Source organism: Moschus berezovskii, chromosome 1, assembly GCF_049115385.1.
Source record: "Moschus berezovskii isolate FMDL1 chromosome 1, NW_MosBer_1.0, whole genome shotgun sequence".
NCBI classification, from domain to species: domain Eukaryota; kingdom Metazoa; phylum Chordata; class Mammalia; order Artiodactyla; family Moschidae; genus Moschus; species Moschus berezovskii.
Genome location: NC_142460.1, coordinates 116,844,352 through 116,870,784, shown reverse-complemented (window position 1 = coordinate 116,870,784; position 26,433 = coordinate 116,844,352). Strand labels below are relative to the sequence as shown.

At 37.2% G+C, this 26,433-nt stretch overlaps 1 protein-coding gene across 1 annotated transcript in view; it reads right to left on the bottom strand.

The window, feature by feature from the left end:
- Positions 1–22,288, bottom strand: part of SPATA16 (spermatogenesis associated 16) — a 266,115-nt gene extending 243,827 nt beyond the window's left edge. Inside the window, exon 1 of the mRNA XM_088842623.1 lies at positions 21,752–22,288. Within this exon, the coding sequence (XP_088698749.1) occupies positions 21,752–22,273 (522 nt within the window). The 5' untranslated portion in view covers positions 22,274–22,288. The remainder of the gene's footprint in view (positions 1–21,751) is intronic.
- Between the last annotated feature and the right edge of the window lie 4,145 nt (positions 22,289–26,433).

The following is a 26,433-nucleotide window of genomic DNA, read 5'->3' as shown; positions in this document are numbered from 1 at the left end:
CACTCTTTATTTTTCAGATGTACTCTTTACTAAAAGTCCTGTTGTTAACAGGTGCTGCTGAACTCCCTCAATGAAAATTTTTTTTTAAAAAATGAAATTCAGATTTAAAATAAAGCATATCCTTATGACTTAAGATGCTTCCACATCACCATGTCATGTCACCCTGAGATCATTTCTTCACAAATGAGGAAACTGAGGCATGGAACTCACAGGGGTTAGATGGGAAGGAGCCAGACTGAAAATGCAGGTTTTCTGATTGCAGCTCCTGAATGCCTTCCACTGAATTGCTACAGCATTGTACTTGTCAAGGAAAGCAGCTGCAGTTCGTCATGCTCCTTGGCAGTTTGTGCTTCTTTTGTCAGCATAGTGTACAAATTGATGAATTTAACGTGAGAGCAATAATCTATTAAAGCACAAGAATATGGTAAAAGTAGGGATGGTGCTTTAGTTTTTCAGAAGTGTTAATGAGATAAAAAATTATGAGTGGCAAGATTGTGATCATTACGTATGTCGAGTATAAACATAATCCAGTTGGCTTCTGAACAACTCCCATTTAGGAATAAAGACTGCTGCTTTGCCCTTAGTCTGAATCACACTATTGGTCTCAGGACAATTAGATGGGAGAACATTGACTACTCACCTTATGTATTACCATGTCTGGGGAAAAAGTTGCTCAAAGGATATGCCTTATTGATATGCGTCCACTACCATCATTTCTGTGCATAGAGGCTAACATGTATTCCCTTTCTTTTTTCCTTCTGACCTAGCTCATTTTTATCGTTAGATAGTTTAATATTTTCCTTATAGCCTTCTTTGCCCTCAAAACTAGGGGAAATGTACCTAATGAGTAACTTTAACTTAAAAGAATGTCAGCAATAGGGGGAATAGATCCATAAGCAAATTCATGAATGTTGGTACTTCTAATATAAAATATAATCATTTGTTTTTTTAACTGGGTCTCTAACTTTACAGTCATCTTTTGCTCTCAGGATGGGTTTGGATTTAATACATAGAAATGAATTTGTCTGTTTTCCCCTTCTTATAAAGGCTCCCTCTCAGTCCCTGTTCTCACAGAATGACATTTCACATTAGGGTCATATTGGAACTTGGTTTTCTTCATAATTACCTGTTTGTCTGAGTGCCCTCATTAATAAATTTGCTAATATTTCCTCATTATGAACTGAGGTCAAGCTCTGTTTTTGCATTGGTTGTTTGTGTATTAAGCCAGACAAAAATAACATGGTTTCATTTAGAACTATCTGATGATAAGTAAAGGGTAATAGGGAACAGATTAGGTACTAGAAAAATAATTCAGTGTAATGTACAAATAAAGGTTGACTTGATCAAGTAAAAAAAAGTTGAAAAGATTATATTTGTAAATTGAAAAACAAAGCTTTTAACTTAAAATGAATTGATTTAAAATGTTTGAAGACCTAGGCCCCACATTTGAGAAACTGCAGATCAGGTTATTAAAAGCAGATGCAGCATAGGCATATTCATGGACAACTTTCCAAGGTTCTTAAGGTTTTTTCTGTACATCCTGCAAACATCTTGGCTAATAAAAGGTTGGCAGTCTATATTTAAAAAATTTTATGCTCATTCATGAAATAAAAAATCTAGGAACTACAGCTCTAGATGATGTCATATGCCATAGCATCTCATTCTTCCTTCACTGGAACACACACCACATTTCATTTTCATTGTTTTTTTTTTATTTCTGAATGAGAATCCTCATGAAGAGAGACCCCCATGGATTGCATTCCTGGAGCCTGATGCAATGCCTGGCAAAGAACAGGAACACAATAAAATTGTGTTGAATGACATTGCATTATGTAATATAAATTTGTTTGCAAGATGTACTTTTTGTTCTGGATTATCTTTTTAAGGATGTTTGTATATTGAGCAGCTTTGGAAGAGAGAGGTCGCGTTTCCCTCTGGAGAAAAGGAAAGGCATGCTTATTATTCATTGTAAAGGATTCAGGTTCCTTAAACTTGAGGTTCTTCTTCTATAATACAGTCCACAGTGGATGCGGGTATCCATCAGACCTCATCTGAATCACTCCTGTGGGACTTGGGAGATAAAAGGGGCCAAGGCAAATGTGATGAAGCTCATGCTACTTGCTCGGCCATGAATAATGAAGTCCTTTGTGATCTAGGAGTCTCATGCCTCCTGCTGACACCAGTGAACTCTGGCAGGCTTCTTGTTAGCTTGCAAGCAGAGTATATCTCATTCTTCACAATTCTTCACAAGCCAATGGTTGAAAAGGAAGCAATTTAGCATATACTGTTTTCCATGAGTCGGAAGGTGCATTAGGTAGAACACAAGCTTCCCAAAGATGTTTACATCTTATCCCCCAGAATCTGTGAATATATATCGAGGAGAGGAGGAACTAAGTTTGCAGATGGAATTAAGGTTGCTAATTGGCTGGCTTCAAGATAAAGAGATTATCCTGGATTATTTGGATGGGCTCAATGCAATCACAAGGGTTCTTTGAATGTGGAAGAGTGAGGCAGAAGAGACAATGTCAGAGTGAGGAGAGAAACTGCACTGTGAAGGTGATGGAAGGGGCCACAAGCCAAACAATGCAGGCAACATCTGCAAACTGTAAAAGGCAAGGAAATAGATTCTCCAACAGAGTCTCCAGAATGAAAGCAGTCCTCTTACCATGCCTTACCTTTAGTACAGTGAGTCTCATTTAGTCAGTAAGCCTAAGGTAATAAATTGTGTTTAAGTTGGTGATTTTTTACAGCAAGCTCAGAACACTAATACAGAGGGGTGTGTCTTAAGCCTTCCTGACAGGGAAAGTTTTGGGTTTTTTCCTCCTTGCCTGCCTGGTTTATGCTCATCCTTTGGGTCTCAGTTGAAATGTTCTATCTTTTCTAAGGAGAGTTTCCTGTTCTCCCTTTCTGTAGTAGCCCCTCCTGATACTTTCTTTCCGAGCACTATGATTTTTGTACAGATTACAATTAAAATCAGGTTCTGATATAATTTTTCTGCAACTAAAACCTTATATATAGCTCAAGTTGAGATTGAAGATTGTCATTGTCTTTTCTGATGAATGTCTACCCTTCATTCTAAAACTATTTCCTTCCTATATTTTTAATTTAAAATGTCCTTTGAATGAAAGGATGTTGTTAGAAGACGATATAGTTGACTCTTGAACCAGTTAAAGGCTCCAACTCCCACACAGTCCAAAACCTGTGTGTAACTTTACAATCAACCCTCCATATCCTTGGTTCCAGCTCCACAGATTCAACCAACTGTGGACTGTGTAGTACTGAAGTATACATTTAGTGAAAAACATCCGCATATAAGTGGATCTATCCAATTCAAACTCAAGCTATTCAAGGGTCAAATGTGGTAGCTTTTAAAATCTTTTCAGTGCCTTTTCCTGGCTAGTAAAATGTTGGCAATCTATATTAACCCCCATTTTAAAAATATTATGATCATTCATGAAATAAAAAATTTAGGAACCACAGCTCTAGATGATGTCATATGCCATAGCATCTCATTCTCCCTTCACTGGAACACACACCACATTTCATTTTCACTGTTTTTTTTATTTCTGAATGAGAATCCTCATGAAGGGAGACCCCCATGGGTTGCACTCCCAGAGCCTGATGCAATGCCTGGCAAAGAACAGGAACACAATAAAATTGTGTTGAATGACATTGCATTATGCAATAAAAATTTCCCAGAGATCAATATGTACATAATGATACTGGAAGTATTAAGATTATATTCAGCATGCAAATGCCACAAGACTAAAACCTTCAAAAGTTATTCTTTTTGAGACAAAACAGCCATTGCCTTTGCATACTCCTAAAATTATACTAATATTTCCAAATCAGTGACCTCAAAAGATATTGATATTCCTCATAAAGATTCCTATGTAACAGATTTCTTTTAGATCTCGGTAATAATAAAAAGATTATCTCTTCTTATGGATCAGTAGTGTTTAAAGTTAGTAAATGAGTTAACTAACTACATGAATTCCTTTTCCCTTTTTATCTTGGTTTCTAATCAGTAAAGAATAAGTTTCTTGATTTACTTTATTTCCTCTTTCCCATCCTACTTTCTCTGTCCCTTCTCTATTTGTCCTATTTTTTTCTTGTGTTCAGTTCAGTCACTCAGTCGTGTCCGACTCTTTTCAACCCCATGAACTGCAGCACGCCAGGCCTCCCTGTCTATCACCAGTTCCCGGAGTTCACCCAAACTCATGTCCATTGAGTCGGTGATGCCATCCAACCATCTTATCCTCTGTTGTCCCCTTCTCCTCCTGCCCTCAATCTTGTTACTTTGCTTTTATTTTACCTATATATCTTTGTATAGTAAGCTAACACTTGTGCTTTCTGGAGGGGGAAAAAGAAAAGAATTAAGGTACTAACTGGTTCAATCACTGATACATTGAGGCTCCAACACACTAGGCTTGTCCTATACACTTCCGTCTAATTTTGTCTGATGTTCTCACAGTAAAAATAACATCCAATTTCCCACTGAGCAGTTTACCTGGTAACTAGTTAAATGAATGGATCACAAATGTTTAAAGTCAAACCCCCTCTTGGACAATATACTCTCTATATAACATTGTAAAAAGGAAAGTAATTTTGAGCTAAAGGGGAATTGTAAGTATACAGTTGTGAACATTCAGTAAATGACCATAAAAGACAGACAGATATTATCTGCTGCTGCGGCTGAGTCACTTCAGTCGTGTCCGACTCTGTGTGACCCCTTAGACGGAAGCCCACCAGGCTCCCCCGTCCCTGGGATTCTCCGGGCAAGAACACTGGAGTGGGTTGCCATTTCCTTCTCCAATGTGTGAAAGTGAAAAGTGAAAGTGAAGTCGCTCAGTCGTGTCCGACCCTTAGCGACCCCACGGACTGCAGCCTACCAGGCTCCTCCATCCATGGGATTTTCTAGGCAAGAGTACTGGAGTGGCTTGCCATTGCCTTCTTAATATATATTATCTAGCAGGTATATATTATTTATATATAAGCTAAAATGTACCAGGACAGGTTTCGCTATGAAATGATCCTAGAAATATTAGAATTAGGTCTAGTCAAAAGATTTTCAAAGGGATTTGAATGAATATTCATCTTTTTGTTGTTGTTCAGTCGCTCAGTCTTGCATGACTCTTTGCAACCCTGTGGACTCTAGGTTTCCCTGTCTTTCACCATCTCCCAGAGCTTGCTCAAATTCATGTCCATTGAGTTGGTGATGTCATCCATCCATCTTGTCCTCTGTCATCTGTCATCCCCTTCTCCTCCTGCCTTAAATCTTTCCCAGCATCAGGGTCTTTTCTAATGAGTCAGCTCTTCCCATCAGATGGCCAAAGTATTGGAGCTTCAGCTTCAACATCAGTCCTTTCAATCAATAAAGGGTTGATTTCCTTTGGGATTGACCGGTTTGATCTCTTTGCAGTCCAAGGGGCTTTAGATCTATATCTTTAACTCTAGTTAATCACAAAGGGTACTAGTAAAAGGAATATAAGCTTTTCTATTGGCTCATGTATTGAGAAATACAATATCTGACTTTATGGGGAGTTTTTCTGTTTTTTTTTTTTAATCAAACACCAATTTCTGTGAAGTGGGAGTTGGAAGGAGAAATGAGGATGGAATGAGCTTCTTCCTATGATGGGCAAGCCACAGGGGTGAGTAATATACCCTTCATAGCCACCTCAGAATATTTCTACTTGATTTTTCTAAATTTATTGAGTTCATATTCAGCCATTGGTAGTAGGCTCTGTGAACATCTGTTCATTAGTGTATGCCCTTTTAGTTATTATGCTGTGATTTGGCTATGTTGATTATAAAATATTTGGAATACCACTCATGGTTCAATGTAGGAATTTATTTGAAAAGTGGCTCAACTACTGAGTAGGCAGCATTATGTAATGGTTAGTTATGGTGTGTTTGGAATCACAAAGTCCTAAGTTCAGGCTCTAATACTACTACTAACAGGTGATCTTAAGCAAGTTATTTGACTTCCCAGAGCCTTAATTTCATTTTCTGCAAAATGGGTCTAATGATAATCCTACTTCTTTGGGTGGTTGTGAGAACTGAAAGAGGTGTAGTAAGTAAATAGCTGGTAGACATTAACCACTTAAAAATGCTGACTTAGGTACACAAACAACAGAGAAAATCAAGAATTAAGACTAAACTTCTAAGTATTTGAATGGAAGGAATTTCAGGACAATAGAAAACTTTTTTTTTTTGGCTGGGTATGGAAATATTTCTTCTCTCCATTGTACCTTAGAGAAGAATGAATAAAAATAATTTTAAAGTCACCTCTATATCTATAATCCATCTATAGATTTCAGATATTTTCTTAAAACAGTAATCCTGGAGGCAGTTACTCAAAGTTTAGCAGTGATATAATGGAAGACAAATGGCTTTTCTATCAGATCACTCCCACCAGTCACTGGGAATTCCAAGTTGGGTATTATTATTGACCAAACCATTATTGATGGTCTCTTTGTTTCTTGTTCTAAAATAAATATGAAATAGGAATCACATTGTTTGAAATCACATCTATTTGAAATCAATGGTTTACACCAGACACTAATTAAAATATAACACTTTCAACAAATTTTAACAGGGAAAAATTCATCCAGAATTCATATAACAGCACTACCATATGCTACCTATAAAACACATTATTAGATTAACATTCCAGGTGAAATCTACCTTTAGCTAGGTAGCATGTTTATTTTCCCTCTAAGGATTTTCTAGAAGAGATGACAACACTAGACCTCATGTATTAGAAACAACATCAAAATCTAAAATATTACAATTTCAAATAATACACAATTCCTAAAGGGCCAAAAATTTTACAGTCTCTAAATATAAGAGAAATTATGCTTTTATACAAGAAACTTACTATTAATAAAGAGCTTTCTGATTTTTATTTTTTTCTAAATGTTATTGCTTAACCACTCTCCCATTTCTTGAAAATATGAGCATGCACTTCATTTTAAAGACATTTACCTCACACTGTAAGAAATGGGCAATCAGGTCAGCATTGGCGCTCCTAAAGGATGGTAACTGAGTTCTAATGCAAGTTTATAACCCAATGCAAATTAAAGGAAGTTGTTTTCTCCTACTCTGCAAAGAATCACCAGAATTATATAGGGGAAAACTTACTTGCCCACAAGGTACTTTTCAGACTTGTTTTGAATTTAAAATCATCACACTCCCAAGACAACACCAACAGCCCATTAGAAATTTGGAGTTTATAGCAGAGAAACACACAGAAAAGCCAATGGTGCTTAGACATAGTAAAAGATTCTCAACTCATACACATAAAATAAATGAAAATTTATTTTGCACTGATTTTTAAAAGGCTATTATTTTGGAAAAGATTAAAAATTGGATAACATACTGGTTTGGTGAGAATACAGAAAAATAAGTCTTCTAATGCAAAGTTGATGGAAGTGTAGCTTGGCAGTATTTCTTGAAATTTCAAATGTGCAAACTCTTAGATTCTAATGTGAGAAATGTCTCCTATAGACCTGCCTGCATTCATTCAAAATGACATGTGCGCAAGGTTATTAACTACAGCACTATTTCTAAGAACAAAACACTGGAAGCAATCCAAATGTTCATCAATGGAGAATATGCATCTTCCATATACTGAAATATTAGGCAACAAATAAGAGGGGGAAATATATGCTGATATAAAATAGCATCTAAGACTTATTTCTAAGTAAAAAAAATAAAGTTGCAGAAAGAATATGTACTTCCATATTGCTTGCATTTATTAACTTAAAAGATAAATAATGATTGCCCATTTGGAGGGAAATTGGCTGGCTGGAGGAGAAGGTTAGAAAGGAGTCATTTGCATACTATTTTATAACTGTTAAATTTTGAACTATATGAATATATTACCTATTCAGAAAAGTAAGTGAGAAACTTCAAATATATAATCCGAATGCAGTGAGTGGCCCACCTCGCACTAGAGAGAGTCATGCTGTGTGGCAGTGAGCTGATGATTGACCCAAGGATTCCACTGTGCATGTTACTGTCATCAGGCTGCCCTTAAGTGGAGGTCAGAAACCTATCACAGCCACCTACACCTCCCTCCAGCTTCAGCTAAGCCTTCTGGCATTCTTTTTCATTCTTTCACATTCCCCCTTTGACAGCCTGAATTAACGAACGGCAGTGCTACAACTGTGTGATGCTATAAGTGGACATCCCCACATATAAGATCCTGTTCCTCAGATGCCACCTCTGAGAATTCTGCCTAAATCCGCCAGTTACTGGTAGGAATCTGCTTTAGAATGAACCCTCAGTATTCATGCCACTAAGGCAGAGAGAAATACATAATAACGCAGTTAACATAGCCATGAGGATGACTCTCTATGGGAGCCAGAAATGCTGAGCAGGTCCATGGTGCCAGCAATGGCTTCCTGTACTCTAAGCTGATATGTATCTCTGGTGTTAAGAGATTATAATATTTTACTTACTTCTTCTGTTTAAGAGGATATGCTTGATTGCTGCTTCCATAAGGCATGCACACAGTAGGGCATTTCCTTCATTCCTAACTTGAGATTCAGATCAGGGCTGAGCTACTTTACTTCAGGTATCTTTTGTTTGGGCCATTGCTGAGTGAAGTTTTAAAGTTAAAAAAATAATTAAAAACAAAAGAACCAAGAGGTGTGAGGTTACTAGCTTTCAACATTCACACCTCATAAAGGCATCAGAAGGTGTGAATGTTGACTGTTACATTAGTTTTCATTTTTCACCATTATGTTTAGTATTTAAGAACATATATTTGTTATTTAAAACCTTCATGCCAGGGCATAATTACCACCCTATCGTAAAGCCAGTACTCTAGGAAACATCCCAAATAGAGTATACTAAAAACACACAGTACACACACACACACATACACACACACACACTATGTTAATAAAACTACTGAGAATTCTTATTTATCAATATTCTAATTCTTTAAGCACTCAAATTAGGATAATTTCTTTATTAAAAATATGTGCTTATCTCTATATGCATATGTATTGATATATTTCCTCCTGCTGCTGCTGCTAAGTCGCTTCAGTCGTGTCCGACTCTGTGTGACCCCATAGACGGCACCCACCAGGCTCCTCCATCCATGGGATTTTCCAGGCAAGAGTACTGGAGTGGGTTGCCATTGCCTTCTCCGATATTTCCTCCTAAAGTACTCAAAAACAATTATTCAGTAAGTCCTAGTATCAAAAAAGAAGAGAAAATCCCATAAATATAAATGAACATGCCAAGATATAAAAACAACCTTGCTGACTAACTTTAAGGGTATGTTATAAAAGCAATTTATCATTGCAGCAGTTTACGTAATTCTAATAACTCTTACTGCCTTTCGCTTAGTGATTAGTGTTGTACATACACAGGAAGAAAGGACACAGCAAAGGTACAAGTACAAATGACCCTTAACTTTGTTGGGCATGAAACCCTCTTTCCACTTCTTTTCTTTCTTTCTAAGGCTTGCTGAGCATGTCCCTTAGCATAGTGTCACAAAAACAAACAAACAAAACGCATCATCTAGCTGTTCTATCATAACTCTATCAGACTCGTGACTATTTCCTCACATTTACTAAGATTTGACACCTGGATTATGGCTCCTCTTTGCTCTTTGTCCCAGAATCATTCTGAGTGACTTCAGATATTCAATATCCAGCTGTGAAAGTGACTCATCTAATATCCTGGCTTCTCACATTTTTTTGAAAGTCCTGAACTCTCATTTAGTAACCCAATCTCATGCAACTTCATCCCTCAAATCTTATACTCCAGGACTACTCCTTGGCCAAACCTCCTAGGCTCTCAGCTCCTTCACTCTCTTATCCTCAAGTGCCTTTCCTTTAACTGTCAGTCCCTGGACCATTACACTCCCTCTATTCTGTCCTTTCTTGCCCAGCTGAGAGCCATAGTCCACTATGATGACCATTCTGTCATCACTAATCACAATAATTCTGCCCTCTCATCCATTTTATCAAAACCTCAAGTTTTCAGTCAATGAAAATTTTTGGATGCTCAGAGACACATTGTTGAAAATCACATAACTTTGCAATTTGCTGTCACTATGAATTCATGGTCCCTCTTCTGAGAGAGGCCTCATATATTTAGTCTTTTGTCTAATTGGTCTCTGTTGTCTATCCAGTCTTTCTCAAATTCTCCAACTGCTTTCAATTCAATTAAAAAATATAGAAATTCTCTCAAATTACCCTCAATTCATGAAACCTCTTCTTCCTATCCAGTAATAAGATATAACCCAGGGACTGAGCACTGTCTTTGTTGCCTACATACACTAGAGTGATATAACAAAACTAAACATGTAATTGACACCACCATTCCCCACATTAATCTTTTTGGGAGACCTCCTGTTATTTATTGAATAATGTCCAAGATCTTGACAGGGTACTCATTGCCTCCTGGATACCTACTAGCTCTTCTAGCTTTATTTCTCCTATTCAGCCTTGGACTTTCTATCATGCTGTGCTTAGCTGCTCAGGCATGTCTGACTCTTTGCAACCCAATGGACTGTAGCCCTTCATGCTCCTCTGTCCATGGGGAATCTCCAGGGAAGAATACTGGAGTGAGTTGCCATGCCCTCCTCCAGGGGATCTTCCCAACCCAGGGGTTGAACCCAGGTCTCCTTCATATAGGCAGATTCTTTACCTTCAGAGCCACCAGGAAAGCCCTTTCTACCATAACACTCTATGTATTCCTGTTTTCAGTTCAGTTCAGTTCAGTCACTCAGTCGTGTCTGACTCTTTGTGACCCCATGAATCACAGCACGCCAGGCCTCCCTGTCCATCACCAAGTCTCGGGGTTCACTCAAACTCATGCCCATTGAGTCAGTGATGCCATCCAGCCATCTCATTCTCTGTCCTCCCCTTCTCCTCCCTCCCCCAATCCCCACCAGCATCAAGTCTTTTCCAGTGAGTCAACTCATTGCATGAGGTGGCCAAAGTATTGGAGTTTCAGCCCCAGCATCAGTCCTTCCAATGAACACCCAGGATTGATCTCCTCTAGAATGGACTGGTTGGATCTCCTTGCAGTCCAAGGGACTCTCAAGAGTCTTCTCCAGCACCACAGTTCAAAAGCATCAATGCTTCGGTATTTTCTCTTTTTAGATTCTTAGTTTCTCTCTTTAGTTCCTCTCCTTTAGTTCCTTCATCTCCCTGACTGTTTCCCCCTAAAATCAATACTTCAGTTCAGTTCAGTTCAGATCAGTTTAGTCGCTCAGTCATGTCCGACTCTCCGCGACCCCATGAATCACAGCACGCCAGGCCTCCCTATCCATCACCAACTCATGGCAAATAAAATATTTACTATAAGAAGAGTATAGTTATATTAAGATGTAGCAGAAGAAAGGATAAAGAAAAATAATATTGGAATTGAAATCTTATATTTCCTTGTAGATCTTGTAGTAGCATCATAGTGTTGATAAAGTAGTAACTACTCAATATTTTTTTCACTGATTCTCAATTATTCCATTTTTTTTTTTTTTTACATTGTTACTTCCCTATCCTAGAACTCACTTATTGCCTTTAATGCCAATTCCAATGTTCTCTGCCTGGTTTTTAAGACCATCCTGTATCTGGCTCTATTGCTTCACCCTTATTTCATAATAATGCCTTCCTCTGGCCTGCCCATCTCTTTGCCATCCTTTTTTTTTTTTCTTTGTTTTTGTTTTTTTTTTTCTTTGCCATCCTTATTCAGTCTCATGCTTCTTTCCTCAAGTTCTCCATCCTACTGATGATGTTTATCTCAAATCTCACACTCCATTTCTGTCCCCTCTACCAATCCCAGTTTTCCATTCTGTTTTTTTTTTTCTTCCCCAGGATCATTCAAACTTTTAAATTCACCCCACATCCTCTTAGCATTTCCATGAGTACTTTATGCATTCTTATCTTTTTATCTCTAATAGAGAATAATAATAGTCCTCAACTCACTGGGTTACTGTGAGAATTAGAAGTGTTAGTATAGGTGATGTGCCTGCCAGAGTTCATGCTCATAGATGTGTATCACAAACTTCATCAAATGTTCTCATCCTAAATCTTTGTTCTACACGGCCATTGCACATCATGAAACACTTCATAGATTTCTAACTTCCTTACAGTTATAGAACTTCTGTCTAAAGCTTGAATCTGAGTTCCTTGAGAACCAAATCCCTGTCATATACTGTGGTCTTACCACCACATCACCCAACAAGTAGTAAGTATACTACTTGATAGAAAGTAGTAAGGAAGTAATCACTTAACTTGTGGATGATTTCTTGATAAGTTTCATCCCACAAAATCAGTGATTAATTACTAATGGATTAGCAGCATAATTTGAATCATCATCATCAGCATAGCCTAAAAGAAGTTCTCCAGAAGTTATTTCTTTCTGGATATAAAATATACATTGGTGGTAGCATTCAAGTATGTATGAATCCAATGTTCTTGGTATTCATAACAATTCATTCAAAATAGGGAAACCATACTGAGACCATGTAATGAAAATTTGTTTCCCTTTCTGTATTACACCCTGCCTGTCTACATCCTATTCTCCAATAGAAACAGAATCATCTCTCAGATGGAAAGAAAGTTCTTCTCTATTTTAGTGACTCTCAAATGAGGCAACAGAATAGGTGAACTAGGTGATTAGATAAAAGCTTTTTCCCTAACTTTCTTCTAGATAATCTGAATGAAAAGAGTAACCACAACCTTACTCTGTGCTACATTCCTGTGAACAAATTTAAGTGAATCTCATATGCTTGGCACACGCAGAGTCTGTTTGAATATCACACTGTGTTGTGTATGAAGGCTGGAAAGGAGTAGGGGAAATAAAATATTGCTGTTTTCAATTATATCTGACTTGGGAAACCATGCAAGAAATTTAAAGAGTTAGATAGTGACAGAAATGTTGGGCAATATTATCCAATATTTGGATAAGAATAATTTGTTTTTAATGGGTGTGAACCTCAACATGGAATTATCAAGTTGAATTACAATTGAGGGTTGTGCAAGGTTTCAGTGAGTGAGTTGGTTGAGTTTTGATTCACAACAGTGTAAACAGAATTAACTGCATTTAAAAATACACAACATTTACTGAAATTTGAAACAAACCCCTAACAACAACTCATAAACTATGAAAATGGTCCTGTTCACTAAAGAGATTTTGTTCAGCTTCCTATGGATTAATAATTATCTTTTGTGGGATAATCACTAATGGGATAAATTTAGAGAAACATTCTAACCAACCACTGACTGTGTTTAGTATCAACCTATTTTATTAGTGTTAATAGAACAGTAGTCATTAATTTCATTTGCTTTTTAAGTGAATATGAGAAGATTGTTTAAATGTTAATTTCCAAAGAATAAATTTTCAAGACAGTAATATTTACCTTTAAATTGATGCTTTATAATAGCTTTAGAATGTTTAGATATTATTTCTCTTAATTCCCTTTTAAAAAGCACACATGAGTTAACATCTATTGTAGGTGAAAAAAAAAAGATCTTCTACGCTAGCAGTTCTCAACTGTTTTTAACTATTCTAGGAACTTAAAAATACCAGTGCCCCAAGCATTGTCTGAACCCCAGGCACTTGTATCTCCGGCTCTCTGAGGGTGAGTTTGGGCACCCCATACAAGGATATTTAATATCACTTCTAGGTGATTAAAATTATGTCAGGAATTTCCAAAGTTTATAATATTTTTATATGAAATGTGATTCTTCTTTCATTCACAAATGTGATACAGATTATTTTGTAGTCTTATTTATAGAAAAATTCTCCCAGTCACCTCTCTCCCTGACACTCTACCGCAATGGGAAAACCCCCTTGAGGGTAGGGACTGTTTTAAATATATTTGTATCCCCTGCATCTAGTGCTATGTCAGGCTGAAACAGCCAGTGAATGTTAGGGGTATTAACATACCCTTTTCTTACAATGACAAATCTTGCTCTTGTAGAGATTATTTTTATTTAATTAGTGCTTACTTATAGAGATATATCTAATTTTGTTACTTTACTTTGGCAATTAACAGAGTCATTTGTTTTGTATTTTCCTGCTATATAAATTTGGTAGCACTTAAAACATATTTTTATCATTAATTAATTATATGATGCCCCTGGATGGAACAAAGATGGCAACAATCATGATAGAAGCTGAAATGTTCAATTCTGATCTGACCATACAGAGTTCAAGACACTTTATATGTAAGAACTAAGAACAAAATGAACTGCTTCTAGCATAACAATTTGTGCATTTAAGTGAAAGTTTGTATTTTTTGTCAGAAGCAGTTAATAGTTCAAAGTAGTGTTTGATTTAGATTACTTCTTCTAAAAGGGTATAGAATAAAGTAAAAAGCAGTGAATTATTTTGGTCCCTTGCTTTGATTAAATATAGTCTTTAACAGAAACTATGAAATTTTAATGTTAATTAAAGGAAAAAAGGATATGGGTTAAAATGATGATAAACTACTGAACTGGACAAAATCCTTTGGGGCATTAAAGTTTTAAGTTGAATATGTACTGTACAAAGAAATGAAGAACTTAAGAAATACAATGACAACTTGAACACAGATTCTGAGATCATCATGTTTTCCAACAAGCAGTCCTGTGTGAAAACATCTTGTGATTGGTCTTTAGTTCTTACCATTCCTGCTTTACAGTGTTTTAAGAGGTTCAGAAAGTTACTCAAAGTCACAGAGCAATTAGGTACCAGAAGCAGCATCAAACAGATAATCTGATTCCAAATATAGTGCTCTACCATCACAGTTCTGGACCCTCGTGGCCACCTAACGTTATGTGAGCTAGATACCTGCAAGTGCTTACTGCCTGGACAATGGCAGGCGTTTGCAAACCCACCAGTGTGTGGCATAAATCTCTGCTACTTGAGTGGTCCCTGGACATGAGACATGGACATCATTTGGAGCTCATTTGAAATGCAGAATCTGGATGCTCCATCACAGACCCCCACATATCAGAATCTGCTTTAAAAAAAAAAATACTCCTATACAACATTTATAATCTGTTAAGTATGAAAAGCAAGAAAGTAAAGATGTTCAGATATGAAATTCAGTTCAGTTCAGTTCAGTTCAGTCGCTCAGTTGTGTCCGACTCTTCATGACCCCATGAATCACAGCACGCCAGGCCTCCCTGTCCATCACCAACTCCTGGAGTTCACTCAAACTCATGTCCACAGAGTTGGTGATGCCATCCAGCCATCTCATTCTCTGTCGTCCCCTTCTCCTCCCGCCGCCAACCTTTCCCAGCATCAGAGTCTTTTCCAGTGAGTCAACTCGTCGCATGAGGTGGCCAAAGTATTGAGGAAAGTAGGGAAAACCACTAGACCATTCAGATATGACCTAAATCAAATCCTTTATGATTATACAGTGGAAGTGGGAAATAGATTTAAGGGATTAGATCTGATAGATAGAGTGCCTGATGAACTCTGGATGGAGGTTTGTGACATTGTACAGGAGACATTGACCAAGATATGAAATTAGGACACAGGAATTTGATCTCAGCCCTGCAACAAACTAGCTGGGGCACTTGTAAGCTTTTTTTTTAACTTTTTAGAGCATCATTTTTTTTTTTTTAATCTGTGAAATGGACTTTTTTTTTTTAATCTGTTGATAATATCTGTTTTGAGGGCTATTGTGATACTTACCTAAATACATAGGTGTGGACCCCAGCAGGAGTTTAAGAAATGAATACTGAATCCCTTTGCAGATCCACAAATGGGTAAAAACACAGCTAGCTCCAGGGCACTCCACGAATTTGGTGAACTCTCGATTTCCTGATTATGTTGACTAGGAACTATCTGTGTTAGAATCCATTTAAATTAAGCTTTCTGGGATGTCCACATTTTCATGCCCTAGAGATTTGCTACAGAATTATTCTCAGAGCAATTATAGGTGAGGCGGCCCTATAATGAGATATCTTTGCTACTTCATTAAATAAACCCCCTTGGATGGGCTCCAAAATGGACCTGCCTCATACCAAATTCCATTACACTGGAAGTAATCTCATAAGAAGGCCCTGGTGTGGGTTCAATCGTCCTGGATACTTAATGTTTACCATAAAGGAAATGTGTTCTAGAACAGTGATTCTCAAAAACTGGTTCTCAGACCAGTACTTTATTGATCTAAGGGGCAATGAAAAATAAAAAAAGACAATTTAGTCAACTTTTCATAAAGTTGAATTATAATCTATTTAAAATATGCCTTTCATTCTGAGAGAATGCCCTATTTTGAGAGTATGCCCTTTCTATTTTCTATCTTTTTTGGTGTTAAACTGCTCCATATTTTAATGAAATAATGAAATTTTAATGAAATAATATAATGATAGCTATTTTTGTGATATTCTTGCACAATACAAATATGAGGTCAATCCTCTTGCCTCTCCAACTTTAAAAAAAAAAAGTTAAGGTCCTTGAAATCCCAAAGTCTACACAATTGTTAGAGAAAAATGCTTAAAAGGAAATTCTTTCCTGTGATATTCAGTGCAGTTCAGTCACTCAGTCATGTCCAACTCTTTGCGGCCCCATAAACTGCAGCACGCCAGGTTTCCCTGTCCATTACCAACTCCCAGAGCTTTCTCAGACTCATGTCCATTGAGTCAGTGATGCCATCCAACCATCTCATCCTCTGTCATCACCTTTTCCTCCTGTCTTCAGTCTTTCCCAGTATCAGGGTCTCTTCCAGTGAGTCGGTTCTTCTCATCAGGTGGCTAAAGTATTGGAGTGGGTAGCCTATCCCTTCTCCAGCAGGTCTTCCTGACCCAGGAATCGAACCAAGGTCTCCTGCATTACAGGCAGATTCTTTATCAACTGAGCTACTCAGAGAAGCCCTCCTATGAAATTAGCAAGGAGCATAAAGCATTTTACAGAGAAGGCAATGGCAAGCCACTCCAGTAGTCTTGCCTAGAAAATCCCATGGATGGAGGAGCCTGGTAGGCTGCAGTCCTTGGGGTCACTAAGGGTCGGCCACCACTGAGTGACTTCACTTTCACTTTTCACTTTCACACATTGGAGAAGGAAATGGCAACCCACTCCAGTGTTCTTGCCTGGAGAATCACTGGTGGGCTTCTGTCTATGGAGTCACACAGAGTTGGACACGACTGAAGTGACTTAGCAGCAGCAGCAACATAAAGCATTTTAAGTTGGAGACCAAACTGTAAAGTTTTCATTTTAGGGCAAATTTGTGTAGTGTCAGCATCTCACAGAGTGCGTTTCTCATCTCATCTCCTAGAACTGCTATGTGTACCAGGACCATTTGGGATCTCTTAAAATCCAGATCCTGATTCTGCAGGTCTGGCACAAAGTTCTGTATTTCTTACAAACCCTCACTTAAGAGTAGCAAGGGCATAGTGGTTAAGGCGGTGAGCTCTGAACCAGATCGCCTGGGTTCAGTCCCTGGTACTACCACTTCTAGCTGTTGATCCTTGAGCAGGTGATTTAACCTTTCTATCCCTTAGTTTTCTCATTAGCATAAAAGAATAATAGTTTCATCTCATATGCTTATTGTGAGAATAAAATGTAACATTGAATGTAAATATTCCCAGGATGTAAAATATCATACCTGACACATAGAAAGAGCTCCATAAATGTGAGTTATTACTCTAACTTCACAGAACAGTGACTGGAGCACCAAGATATTAAGAAAAAAAGCACCTTAAGGAGTTCGTGCATGATGAAATCGGAATTGAAAATTCCATTTGGTGAGGGATAAGTTGTACTGTATGTTCTTTGACTGGTTCAGTGGGATTGTTTGAAGCTGCATATCTTGAAGGATGCGTATAGGTCTATTCTACTTCAAAAGGTAGAAGCCTCTGAGTTACTAAGATCCTATGAGTAAGGCTGAAATGATGGCATGGTTTAGGTTGTGTGCCACAAAATTATTAGACTTCATAATTTGAGTGCTTTTCTTATAAATGACAAAAATGTGATTAGTACATTCCCAGACCTTTACGTTTTCCTATTAGCAAAACCCTTAAGGTGTTTGCTAATAATTCTCCTTTCCCTATGAAAGTTCAACTAGAATGTTTATGAATTAATCTCTTCTAACTTTTTATTGACAACCAATAAGTTCACTGGATGGTTATATAGCATCACTGACTCAATGGACATGAATTTTAACAAACTCCAGGAGATAGTGAAGGACAGGAAAGCCTGGCATGCTGCAGGCTGAGTGCTGCAGTCTATGGGGTCACAAAGAGTCGGACACGACTTAGCAACTGAACAACAAGCAATTCATTGGAAATAGTGTGTATTGCCTAATGTGCCTCATTGGCCCATAAGGTCAATGCCTTTATTTTTTAATAGAATCCATAACATTTTAATAGAGGGTGAATTTATATAGTTTTTCTTTAAAAATTATAGGTAATAGCATCTAGGCATAAAACTGTGATTTCACATTAATGTATGTTTTTTATCTTTCAGTTTATACCTTTTGCCCATCTGGTGTGTTTTCTGCTGTGATTTCAAACACAGGAGCAAATGATGACTGCTTTTAGCAAAGATTGAGAGTTAGTCACAGAATTCGTTTCATCAAGCACATTTAAATAAATGCCTCCTATGTTCTGAAATCCTAAAAGATTAAAGTTGGCTGCTTTTTGGAAGCTAAACTGTTATCTTCTGAATCACTGTGTATCATTTTATCTTATTCATTATAAAATGCCATGAATTTACTTGCCTAGTTATCATGTAATAAAAACAAAAGGAGTTAAGACTTTGTCAAGAGCACAGGGAAAGTAACGTAGAAGTAGAACATTCCTAATGGATTTATTAGATGAGTTGGAAATTACTGTGTCTATTAATAGTCACAAATTTCTAGTGCCTTTCCCCAGTTTTTACTTTTTATTTTCATGGTCTTACCTTTAACCACAAGCAGCCTTCTGTGTATTTCTACAGCCTGACTCTGTACCTGTACCACTCAGTTGCTAAGCATTTTGTATACCTCACAGTGCCCCCCGCCCATAATAATCACTCACAGGAGAGTTGCTAGTTATTTTTCAATAGCCATGTCCAGTCTCCCCTTCTTTATCAGTAATAGGACTCCTGAATGTTAGGACCATTGGGAATCAAAACTGTATTTTTCAGCATTTCTTATAGGTCTGTGCAACCACATGACCAAATTTGGGTCAATAAAAAAATGGAAATGGTGTGTGCAACTTCCCTTGAAGTGTGCTTAGAAGGACATAGTGTGACTCTTTTCTTCCTTTTGCCCTTTCCTGGCTGGTTAGAAGGTGGGCATGATAAAACCAATAGGAGCTGTCATTTTGGATCCTGAGGTCACAGCCACATCTTTAGGAACAATATAGAATCTGGTACCTGAGGATCATACTGTACCAGTCCTTGACTACCTAACATGTGAAAACAAACAACTCTCTTGCTTTCGACACAGGTATTTTGGGTTTTTGTCATTTGCAGTAAAACCTAATTCTAACTTCGCACACTGAAATATTCATTGATGCATCTGTCTTTCAGGTGTGATCCTTATCATTATGCCTTGGTCTCTGTCATTCATCCTATCTTAGTCATGGTAGGACCTAAGGAAAAGCAACAGATGCATTAAGTAATACCTGAGAATACGCAGTATGGAAGCAATAAATTCAACAGAAGTTAAATTCAGGAGAGGAGAGTTAAAAAGGTTAAATATCTTTTCTATTCCTAGTAAGTTTGGTTTATTAAGAGACATTCTAGGTAAGATTTCAAAAGTTAACTCCCAGGATAATTAGACAAAAGCTAGGCCAGATGTCTAAGCTAAGTTTTGGTCTCAAAATAATTACCTTTGTTAATTACCAGTAATTAGTGTCAGCATCCAACACTTTCCTAAAAACCCTTGAGAGACGGGGAGGTGGGGGGTGGGGAGAGAGAGAGAGGGAAAGGCAGAGACAGAGAACGTGCACAACAGAGTCAAAATACTTAAGCATATTCCAGTACAATTACACAGCTTGGAGTCATTAAAACCTGATTCAAATTTTACAATTTTGAACACTGGGATTTATGGGAAAAAATGGATATTTTCTTCTAGTTAATGCAAATACCTTTTGCTTCTCTAACTAGACTTAATTTGAAGTTTATGTTCTTTCTTATTTTATGCCTTTTATCCCCCATTGCCAAAATGATTCTTTTCCTTTATCTGAAAAGGATAAATTACACCTTTAACTCTGACACGACTGAGTGACTTCACTTTCAGTTTTCACTTTCATGCATTGGAGAAGGAAATGGCAACCCACTCCAGTGTTCTTGCCTGGAGAATCCCAGGGACGGGGGAGCCTGGTGGGCTGCCATCCATGAGGTCGCACAGAGTCGGACACGACTAAAGCGACTTAGCAGCAGCAGCAGCAGCAACCCTGTAATAATAGAATTACACCTTTAACCCTGTCCTTCCCCCTAAAAAATTTTCAGCTGAAAAGTCCTAGCAGAAGTGCCCATGGTTCTTCCTGGAATCTACACTTAGCTTCCTTTTCACAGTCAATAGCTTCTGGTCTTTAGCTCAAAGAACAGCAGAGGGTTCTCAGTGCTTTGAAAATAATTTGGGGGCACTTTTTACATAGTTCAGAAGTTTACAAAGTGCATCACTCTTCACTTGTGTAAATGACCCTTAATAAGGACAGAAGTATTTATAGATGCATCTGTTGTATGCTACCTCATCACTGCATGTCTCTTTGGGCCTTCTTTTTTGTGCCTAGGGTTTCTTTTTCAAAATTTAGGGGCACATTTTCTTGTATTGTTCATTTATAACTCATTGTAGATGTAGTCATTTTTAACCTGTGACTAAGACAGGAAGTAACACTTTACTCTTTAAATCTTCATCACAAAATCTCACATTTGACTCCTGCACATGGCCCTGGTTCCATGGTGGAAGAGTCATGCCTTAATACCATTTCCATTTAACTATTTACTGGTTTGTCTCCCTCACAGACTAAGAGGGAAGCTACCATGTCTAAACTCATTTTTTATATCTCCAGTGGCCACCAGACATATACAAAATGCATTGAATTTTTTTTGTAATTAATAAAATATGCAGTCACCAATATTGCCAAGCCAATGGGAGTTCTAGCTGCACACTTTGGTCCTTTTATAAGTTCAGTGAGTCACAAGATGGTGCATTTCTTCTTGTGACCTTTTTTGTGTTTTATTCTTACATCTTTTAGCCCATGGGCTAAATCTTTATGCCAAAATATTGATCAACTTTCCTACTTACAGAGAGAAAAATAATTATTCATAAAGCTCACTAGGAGGGGAAGGGAAGTAAAGTTTGATGGTAAGGTGAAATCGTGTTATTTTGTTTTTAATCAGTATTATGCATAAATTATCAGCCCATGCTAAAAGTAAGATGGTTATGTTTAATCATGAAGACTACATATCAAAAGGGGATAATATGTATACTCATTAACTGCCTATTTCTAGGGAATCTATATTCTACCCACCGCTACTGTATTGAAACTTTAAGGCTTTTATAGGTGTACATTGAAATTGCAAAACCAACTGCATTTTAATATATGTTACCATTCACTGCAGTGTTTGTAGGGAAAAAGCATGAAGAATGCTTTTGGGCTGATTTCTATATATTGAGTGCACACAGGCATATCAATTTGCAGCCACACTGTATTGGTGTAAACTGAGGACTGAAAAGTCCTGATGTTCAATATTTTCATACTCCATTTTCATTAGAGTATGATCAGAGTGGCTCACAGTAATCACAACTTTCCTTTTCACAGCTTACTGTCACCAATCTATGTTTTCTCTTACCCCATACCTCCAGTGCTGTTCTGAACTGTCCTGCTGCCACGGCATATTTCTTCTGTCTGTAGCAAGAACTGGCATCCTTTAAGGCTACCTGAAGCCATTTATCAATCTGAGGCAGAACGCTGAAATTAGGTCCACACAAAGGGTCCACTATTTCAGCAGCTCGGCATGTTGGCCGATTCCCAGTCGACGGGTAGGACTCTACAAACTCATAGCTCACGTTCTCTTCATCAATGTAGACCAACTTCACCTCCACATCCATGATATTCTTTAAGGGGATATGAAGCAGGGGCATGGTGATCAACAGACTGTCAAGTTCTATTATCTTTGCCTCTTTCTTTCCAGCTGGCTTTTCGTCACCTTCTGCCTTCCGTTTAAAGGCCACTTTCTCTAAATCATTGCTTTGTTTTTCTTTGAGACTCTTTGCCATTTTTATTCTTTCAACTGTGATTTCTACCTGTTTGTCTCCACAGCTTTTCTTAATCTCTTGTGGCATTTCTGGGATGCTGGGTGGGTTTGCTAAAGTGGACATTTTGTTGTTTGTGTTTATCTTTGAAACAAGACCCTATTTATTGTATTCTCCAAGCTCCTACTGCTTCCTGAATCCACTGATTGCCCCTTAAAACACCTATAAGGGGGTGAGAATAAGAAAAATAATTAAAACAAAATTTTGAAATTCCAGTGGTTTTAGTCAGACTATAGTTAAATTCATTGAAAATGCTGTTTAATTCATTGCAGGTATTCATCACCTTAAACTAAAACTGTATAGACATCATCTACTGACTGTTTTACTAGAGAAGTATATGTTTCAGTCTCAAAATTCCCCAAGAATTTGTTGAAAACATATCTAGACAATGTCTTTAAAAATAATCAACTATAGCTGAACAACACTGAATGAATATTTTTATGGGGTGCTCAAACTCATTGAATAGGAAAATCTTATACATAACCACTGAGGGAAAAAAAGACCTTAAAAAAATCTATCTTGATCTTAATTTCCTCAGGAAGGCAGGTGGTCTAGAACTCATTATAAAATATACTGCTAACCTGCAAAATAGACTTGGGAGTCTAAAGAAACCACAGCTGCCTCCTCTGAAAGGCTTCCAGAACACAATGTTTCCTCAGTTTGTTTCTCCTCTTATTAATGGGAATATCAAGTTTAAACAGCTTTAAAGGTAACTCTTATTTGGCATGGACTTGAAAGCAGAAGAACATGGCATTTCACCCTCTCATCTAAAGGAGCCACAGATTCAACTTGAGTCTACTGTATTCATATTTTGGTAGCAATGGTATCAGGTATCATAGTATATGAAGATGAGATACATTCTTAAATTACAGATGTTCAAAAAATATAACTAACAGTTATTTGATTCAAAGATTTCTGCATACTATTTCTGCTTCTAGATTAGTTTCAAAATATAAAATGTGTTAAGCTAGTAATGGTATAGTTTGGTTGGTACCTATTTTTAAGACTCTTTCACCTATTGTATCCTGTTCTGGAAATAATTCTGTAGGATAAATAGGAATAAGGAACAAATTTTTCAAGGAAACTAAGGGACAGAAATATTAAGTTTCTTTATATGAGTCATGCTGTTGGTCATTAGGAGAACCTGGATCGCTATTTCCTTCCTGAGACTTCCAGTCACTAACTCCTGGTCTGGAGTACTTCCTCTAAGGCATGCTGTTGTTTAGGATACCTAATAGGAGACTTAGAACACAAAGAGAAGAGAAAATCTAAGAAAGAAGAGCCAAGTATGATAAGATAATAATAAAATAAAAGCTAACATTCTTGCTTCTTCTCAACTACTACAGGGTCACCACCTGACTCAAGATAGTCTTGAGTAGCTTCTCAAATCTTATGATTTTGTTAATCATAAGATGTTGATTGATGTTACTTTCATTTGTTTGCTTGAAAGACATATATGCCCCAGAAAACCTTTAAAATGATCCTGAACTTTGACAACAGTAATTCTTGGCAAAGTGTAGGAAGATACAAAACTGTATATGTGACTGTAACCTTTGAGGCACTTTCCTCCTCCCTACCACACTGAACTTAGGTCATCAGAAATGGTTCAGGTCAAACATGGACATATCAAAACATCTACTGTGATGATCCGAATTATCTTATAGGAAAGATTGAATTTCAAGTAATTTCAATACCAGCTATCTTGAATGTTAATTTGCAGAAATTAAGCACTAGAAAAATATTTCCCCAGTGATTTGCACTGATGTATTAGTACATTGTGTCTATGTAGGGGAAAACACTTAAAAGATTAAAAATTTTGCCAGTCTGTATTATACTCAGTATTGAAGGACACAGTTATGGCTGAGCATCATTAGACCCATCATCACAGCGTAACTGCATTCAGGAAAGGCCCTGGTGTTTTTCCTCTCTTGATTTCATTGCTGGTATCCAGTATATCTTTTGGACCACTAATGTGGCTACTCAGGGTAGCGAGGGAAAAACTCTTTACCATCATTCTATCTTTATTTGCTCTTTTATGCCACATATGCTTTGGTTTGAGAAAAGTTAGCTTCAGTCGTTGAATTAAGATCTCCAATGGATGAAGACTCAAGACAAACATCTGTACCAATAAGCTTTTTTCCATAGTAGAGCTATAGAAATGGAAGTAGCAAAACACCACACATGCATTATATGATTTTTTAAGGGTTTTATAAAGTTTTGAGTAAGATTTATATACCACAAGGTGGCTAAGTTCCAAACTCAGCTTGTTTCTTACCAATACTAGAGAAACTATATTTGTGTTCCCCTCTTGTCCAGTACTATCTGCAATGCAAAAGAGATGTGATGCTCTTAAAACTTGTTTAAAGCTCAGAATACCTGATTTTTAAGGATCTGTGATTCATATTCATTCTTACAATCAGCTTCAAATATATAAACAGGAAATATGAGCTATTTCAAATTTTAAGCTACTTAAAGATGTTCATAGTATCTCCTGGGTATCTTTTCTAAACTCTCTCTACTTCAAGCATAGTAGCTAAAATATGTGAGATTATCTGTAGTTGGTTGTGGCTAGTAATTTTTAGTGTCTACAGCAGCATTACCTATCTCTTCTGCATTTATTTAAAGGTAATTGTTCTCTCTTTCTCCCTCCTTCCCGCTCTCCCTCCACCTCTTTTCCTTCAAATTCCCTTACTCCAGTCTTCCTGTAAGTTGTCTGCACCCCCAACCCAACTATGCACCTTTTTACTTTGCAAGAAAGTTTTATTGTTTTTTCAAGAAACAGGCTTCTGAGTATTTCTTCATTAGTCCTTAAATGTCTCTATAAAGATCACAGTTTTGTTCTTCAGTGCAGTTTTTTACAAGAAACAACAACAGAAAGAAAGAAAGAAAAGAAAGTGACGTCACTCAGTCGTGTCCGACTTTGTGACCCCATGCACTGTAGCCTACCAGGCTCCTTTGTCCGTGGAATTTTCCAGGCAAGAGTATTGGAGTGGGCTGCCATTTCCTTCTTCAGGGGATCTTCCCAACCCAGGGATCGAACCCTGGGTCTCCTGCATTGCAGGCAGATGCTTTACCATCTAAGACACCAGGGAAGCCCCAAACAACAATAGAGAAGGAAGAAATGTACATGGCATATACAGCAATCAGAGGGAAAATATTTGTGACATTTTCAAATATCTGAAAGAGTAAATATCCCAAATTTGTCCAAGAAACACATAATTCAGGTCCCCACAAAAACCAAGAATAAATATCCGAATGTCTAAAAGTGACCTATATGTACAGGCTGAAGAAGTCTGGCCAAACCCAACCAATATTTTTCAGTGTTGTTCTAAATCAGGTGATTTCAGCTTCAGATTTAGAGCTAATTCTTTAAAAAAAATTGTTGCATGTCTACAAAAGTGTTATGAAACTGTTCACTTACTGCTTTTTTTAAAAAAATATACAACACCATTTAAATAATCTGGAATTTAAGGCCTTTTACCAGCTAGCTCAATGTGTGTTACCAGACTTATTTAGCACACCTTCTGCAAACTGCTCTGTAGTCAAGCTGAACTTCTTGTTACTTCCAAAAAAGATACTTGTTTTCAGCCTGTCTGCTAAGAATTCTCCATTTCCCTGTTCTCATCTTATTCTACCTGTCCAAACCCAGGGAGAAGTTTTCCATCTCTCTCTCCTCAGAGTAACAACAGCATTTACAGTCCTATTTTCCACATTATAGTTATATGTGAATGACATTTCTTCCACCAAGCCCCCTAAAAACAGAAATGCATTTATCTTGACATTAGTTCAGTGCTTTTCATAGAGCAGACATTAAATAGATGTTGATCAGTATGGATTCTGTGAATCAAAGACTAATTTAAAAATTTTAAGGGAAGTAAATTAGATTTTCTTAACTTTCTAAGAGTTGTTTCTGAGGTGGTTTTGCTAGATTTTGTTTGGTTTTGTTTTAAATTTGGTCCTGGGTAAAGTACATTTTCTTCTTTGATAGTTCAAGTGAATCATCTACCAACCAGATTTAAACTATCAACCTCTTCAGTTTTTTTTTTAGTACTCAAGTTGATTAACATGATATTAGTCAGTGTTCCTAAGGCACTGAGTTACATTTTAATCATTACTTCAATAAAAATACATTTGGAGAAAACTATTAGATAATCATTATGTATATCAAAGACGTATTCGCTGATAACATTCTGTAAAAATGCCCATCCTTTCATTTAGAAGACTGT